The 5,865-nt window shown below is 41.5% G+C and overlaps 1 protein-coding gene across 1 annotated transcript; it reads left to right on the top strand.

Moving 5' to 3' along the window:
* The first annotated feature begins 717 nt into the window (after positions 1-717).
* LOC148027991 (bifunctional nuclease 2-like) lies at positions 718-3,955 on the top strand. The gene is made up of 10 exons (XM_087689676.1): positions 718-1,056; positions 1,528-1,698; positions 1,914-1,963; positions 2,060-2,116; positions 2,226-2,291; positions 2,966-3,043; positions 3,124-3,248; positions 3,343-3,434; positions 3,527-3,576; positions 3,662-3,955. Exons 1-9 carry the CDS (start codon positions 747-749, stop codon positions 3,574-3,576), a joined length of 999 nt encoding a protein of 332 aa, XP_087545802.1. The 5' UTR covers positions 718-746; the 3' UTR covers positions 3,662-3,955.
* Positions 3,956-5,865: the final 1,910 nt, after the last annotated feature.

Below are 5,865 nucleotides of genomic sequence, written 5' to 3'. Positions count from 1 at the left end.
CACCCATCTATCTACAAGCTAAACATTATAGGGATCCCTTATTTTCTCATTGGGAATGGGGTGGGGGGCTTAAGGGAGCTTATGGAACTATCTAAAAGGCCTACACGGGGGGGGGGGGGGGGGGGGGGCTGATTGAAACACTAAAATGTTGGATGCAAGTTGGAAGGAATGAGGAGCATAGGCTATCATGTGCATATGTGTAGGTGGGGAGGGGTGGGGACAAAAGAGTTGGTTGAGTAGGAGGTCAGGGGGAAAGGGGGGTATCTAACATGATATCTTCAAAAAGGTGCAGGAGGGGATCTTTTTAACTTTTATGAAATACCACGACTACATGGATTCTAAATTAGGAAAACTGACTATTGAACAAAATCTCAATGCATTTTCCTTCCTTTTATTATTAGGTTAGATTAGATACAATCTTTGGCTAAATTACAATTCAAATTAGTATGTATTATTAAGGTTCTTCTCAGCCTCACCTTTGGTCGCCCTCATCCAATCAGACTCCCTTACCCAAAAATCCATCCCTTGTGTATGTATATGTACATGTATATGTTTCTTTCTTCTCTTTCAATCCGCTGCCGGCCTTGCCTGCGTCCCCCTTCCCCACCCCCCTACATCCCTCCTCTCTCTCTCTCTATCTCTCTCTCTCTCTCTCTGTGTGTAGTTTTCCGTGTGTACATATTAGTTTCCAATAGCCCTTCTTCCTTCATCCCCCCCCCCCCCCCCCCCCCCCCCAACACCGAAATATGGCAGCGTTGCAGGGTTCTGTCATTTGTGGCGGCGGTACTGCTCTCACAGCCACGCACCCCAAGCACGAGCCTTTCCCGCGGCTAATGTGTACAGGAGCCAGGGCCAGCGCGTGCAGGACTGCTCTCTGGGGCAGCAGGGTGCGCAGAGTGGCTGCCATTAACCAGTCGTCCGGCAAACTTGGATCGCAAGTTCTCACCATAAGAGCGTGCAGCAGCAGTAGCACATCGTCGGGCGGAAGTGGGAGCAGCGCTGAGGGATTTAGCGAGAAAGACGAGGACTACGTCGAGTCGAGCGTCCTTGAAGCTGGTGAGTGGTTAAAGAGAAAGCTCAAATTCAATTATGTCTTCTATTTGCAGTAACGAGGAGATTTATGCTGTCCATCTTTACTATGTCTGCCACTTGCCTATGTGAATGTGTTGCCTGTGTGCGCGTGGGCACGCGCATGTGTGTGTGCGTGTGTGTGTGGAGTATTGCGTTTGAAGTTTTACTGCATCGTAAGCTGTTCTTTTGAGGTTCTGCTAATTGGGACTTTAACATCGGAGTGGGTTTATGTGCATTACCGTCCGTGTAGATCATAAACTACTCTTGAGTATGAGGCATAAACTTACAGAGTGTCGTCTGGACATTATTTGACATGGAGACTCGTAATTCTTCTGTTAGAGCACGAACTACTTTGAGTATGAAGTACACATATTAACAGAGAATCATCTGTTACAGTTTTTGACATGGAGAGTTGTATTTCTTTCATTAATGAGTCCATTTTTTCGATACTTCCAGTGGAAGTCAAAAGCGGATCTGAGGGGTTCCTCATCAAGATGCGTGATGGAAGGTATATCAAATGTGTACATAATAACCCTGATGGTACTCGCTTACCAGACTATGCTCCCCAACCTGCTATTGTTCTGAAGATGGAAGATGGCAGCGATCTTTTACTTCCAATCATTGTGTGTATGTCACTCTCCCTAATCTCAGGGTAGTTGGACTTCTGCATTTTGGCTCTCCTGGGTGACTTTTCATGTAATCTTGCGTTGGTTGTCTGAAAACTTAGGTTGCTACCTGTCATCGATTTGTGTGGGTCGCTTGATGCAGCTATGTTTATCTTTGTCTTTCTCTTGTGTATGTCCTTTCATCCTGATATCTTCTTGGGATTTTCACCTATTCAGTGGAGCTGCCATGCACGATGCTAATGGAGGCTGTTCGAAATGTTCATATTGTAAGTATACATGATAAGATCCCTAGTGACTTTTTACATGTATTGAGGTGGTTGCCCTTTTTTTTTACCAAATCCGTGTGTTTGCACCTTTTGCAGGCTAGGCCCACTATTTATCAAGTGCTTAGGAATATGATTGAGCTTATGGGATATAAGGTATTGTCCTCCCTATTTGTTTGGCTGTTGCTGGACTGGTGGATAATGTTTAGATTTCCTGCCTCCCCTTCTGGTTGAGACTTCCCATTTGTTTTGTTGAGATATTTAGGCCAAACTTGTTCGGGTGACACGAAGAGTTCAGGAGGCTTACTATGCACAGCTCTATTTGTCGAAGGTACAGTTTTTACATTGAAACATTTTGGGCCATGTACGTTGTAAAGTTTAACCAAGTCGCATAAACTTCTAAAGCTGTTTGACTTCTATTTTTTGGATGTTGAAAATCCATAGCAAATTTACAGCTGTATCCTGTTGTTGTTATCTCCAAGAATTTCCATTCTGCTCTTCACAATGCAAGTTTGCCAGCTTAGTTACATTAATTAACTTTTTGGTGATATTCAATCTTTAGAACAATAGGTTCTGTTCTTACAATGAAGCGATCTGCTAAATGATACATGTGCAGTGCATTATCTATGTCTCTGTATGCGGTGAACTGCTTGTCACAGATTGATCATCTAATGTTGCCAACTATGCTTTTCATGGTTTGGATAGTTGCAACTACAGTATATGCTTGAGTATTTAACTAGATTTAGGCATAGTCTAGGAAAGGCCAAATGGGAAAAGGAATTGGATTGATTGGACTGATGTCATATCTTTTTATTTACTCATTTTAGCTAATGGGTGATTTAGACCACTGACCATCCGATGTCTACAAGTGGACATCTTTGCACAGTTGTGGCTCAGGATATGATTGGTTTGAGTGGTGAATTGATTAGAGTAATATCACCTTTGTTCTATAGGTGTTTTCTGAAGAATTTAAATGTTAAACATGTTTGTTTCCTCTTGTTTCAGCAAGTTGGCGAGGAAATCCAAGAACTGAGTTTGGACCTGCGACCATCTGATGCAATCAACATTGCAGCAAGATGCCAGGTGCAGTTGAAGCAGCAGTTTTTGACAATTACCTGAGGATTTGAGGTCTATTTTATTGAGTGCTTTTATGGCACCTGTAGGTTCCTATTCAAGTCAATCGGCAGCTTGCCTATGGTGATGGAGTAAGAATTGTTAGTGACCCTGCAAGGCTACCTTCCCGCACTCAGCGCTCTGGTGGAGTGTCAGTTTTCACTGAGCTCGACAGGTGTAGTCCTCAGACTTAATCTGCTTGTTTAATTGCATCTAAAATTCTTGGATATGGTTTTTCTCCTCTAATAAGGTGTCTTGTCCAAGAGCAGACCTCAGACTGAAGCCTGCATTGAAGCTGAGGAGTTTGTGCTTGTGCGAAGCATGTTGATGGCTGCTGCTGAAGAGCGATACATTGATGCAGGTAATGTGCAATATAAGGGATCTTGATTTTTGTTGTAATTTGCTACCTACTTGAGCCTCTATATTGAATTACTATGCCTTCTCAATTTGCAGCACGCATCAGAGATGAATTGAGGGAACTCCGGTCCAAAAAGCGTAATTAGGTGAGTGAGCCGGGGCAGCCCACGATGTGAGTTATTCTGAATCTCTAGTTTGCAGGGCGGAACCTGATCTTTTGTTTGTGTGCAGGCAAGGGAACTTGTAGGTGTACATTGATTCTTCTGGTGATTATGAACCAGTACATTACATTCTTAGGTGTTCATACTGTACAGTGTTGGGCTCAGCTGTTTGTACATACTAGTTCTGGGCCCCCTTTGTTCAAGAGCAAGTATTGTTGGATAAAGTTCCTAATGTCAAATATGTACAGCATGTATTTACTATAGCACGCGTACAAACCATGCCAGGCTTTTCAAGGGGCCTTCATGAAAGAATCATAGATTGCTACTAATTTATCTGATGCCTGAAAGGCAATCAATTCTTTAAGCTCATGGATTTCTAGTTTTTCTATTCAATTGTGCATTTCAAAGCTATAGTATGCTGTGAGATAATAAAGCTGTGTGCCTTGTATTATTCACCACATGCTGCCCGTGGCCCCTTCCCCCTCTTCCCACCCGCTTCCCTTCCCTTTTACTGGCTGGAAACAGTAGGCCCTATGAGGAACAGCTATGAAGGTTACGAATTTAATAAGTATTGAATTGAATGGTCAGGTTTTGTCGAGGATGTGAGGGTTCATTCAGGGTGTGTGCAAAAAGTTGAGCCAGAGTCAATGTATTGTTGCAGAACTAAGCAGATGGCAAACATATCAAGCCTGTAAAACTATAGAATGTGTGTACTTGCTGAAGAAGTAAATGCTTTGTTGGGGAACGAAGCAGTTGTAGACATATCCAAAGCTGTAAATGTCTAGAAAAAGTTAGCTAGCTGAGAAAAATGCTTTCCTGTATAATATTATGTTATGACCTCTGAGAGGAAACCTAGCATATACATTGCCATGGATGGTACAGATCTTGCGAGGAGATAGGTAGGGGAAACCTAGCATATACATTGCTATGGATGGTACAGATCTCGCGAGGAGATAGGTGGGGAGATGTGCCAGGCAAAATATTTCCTGATGAGAGTTGATGGGGTTAAAAGTGATAAAGCTCACAACAGTCTACAGCCAGCAGCTATAATTTTTAGATGAGGCCCTTCAAATTAGATGTCATAGCTGCCTCACATTTCAGCAGAAAATTGATGAAATCTCTGTGGCAAGTGTGTGTATGCACAGGCTTATGCGAATCCTGCACATATCGGTCTCTATTATCAGTCTTTGGCCAGTTGCTACTTCAACCTGTTGTTTCCTGCAGGTGCATTCTAGCCTTAATTCATCTTAATCCGAGATTCATTGGTGATGGAGGTGAATGCAAATAATAAGATTAAAGATGAAGATGAAGATAAGTGCATGAAGTATGGAAGGAAGCTTAAAAAAGAAACAAGGTAAATGAACGAGCCATGAAAACATTTTTCGGTAGGGAATAAAGTCTGTTTGCCAAACTTTGAAATTCTATGCAAGGTGAAACATAAGATCTAGTACTAGTCTAGATGATGACGATTTTCAGAAATGTTTGAAGCTACACAAGCTAGAGAGAGAATGAATGAAAGAAATTGTTTGGAGTCATATAGGCTAGAGAGAAAATGAAAGAACCGTTTACTGATGTGTTTAAGATGGCCTACATGAGAGAGCATGAAAGGACATCGTATTGATGTTTTCAAGATGCCTCATAGGCATGTAAGACCAACACCATAAATTAGTCAGAAATTGAGATATAATCCACTTTGGGGTGCCTAAACCCTTTGGAGACAAGCCTAGACCAAAATGAGGGAAATAAGGATTCAACATGATTATCACATGGTGAATAGCCAAGCAACTAAATAATCAACTTTGGAGACATTTGATGGTTTAAATCTACTAGCTCAACCCAAAGCATGATTAAGTGAGATAGCCAAGATGAAGGGAGCTAGGAAAGAGGATTTTTTGTAGGTTACTATTAAGAAGGCAAGTCATCATAGATGAATTCATAAAGACTTAGCTTTGATTGAAAGGTAAGTTTGTTAGATCACATGATATTTGATATCTATACTAATACAATGTGAAAGATTCTTAAAATGAATCCTTGTATGCCAAACAATTTTAGGATCATGCTCTATGTAATACCTTTTTTAGCTTTAATAGTTTATGAGGAGACTTAAAGGATGTTATATAACACACACACACACACACACACACACACTCTCTCTCTCTCTCTCTCTCTCTCTCTCTCTCTCTCTCATAATGCACTTGCACTCAATCACTCAACATTGTATAGAAAGGTAACACAATATGTGAGAGCAAGGTATACTATTGTATTATTCAATTA

This window comes from Lygodium microphyllum, chromosome 12 (assembly GCF_053477565.2).
Source record: "Lygodium microphyllum isolate KBCC chromosome 12, Lygodium_microphyllum_v1.1.10, whole genome shotgun sequence".
In the NCBI taxonomy this organism is placed as follows: Eukaryota; Viridiplantae; Streptophyta; class Polypodiopsida; order Schizaeales; family Lygodiaceae; genus Lygodium; species Lygodium microphyllum.
This window is presented reverse-complemented; position numbering and strand designations above follow the sequence as displayed.

What these genes read in the sequence shown, in the direction of transcription:
- LOC148027991 (XM_087689676.1), top strand. Translation starts at nt 747, where the DNA reads ATGGCAGCGTTGCAGGGTTCTGTCATTTGTGGCGGCGGTACTGCTCTC. An exon ending in GTTTTCACTGAGCTCGACAG is followed by an intron (nt 3,249 to 3,342) that starts GTGTAGTCCTCA and finishes GTCCAAGAGCAG; the next exon opens with ACCTCAGACTGAAGCCTGCA. An exon ending in AGAGCGATACATTGATGCAG is followed by an intron (nt 3,435 to 3,526) that starts GTAATGTGCAAT and finishes CTCAATTTGCAG; the next exon opens with CACGCATCAGAGATGAATTG.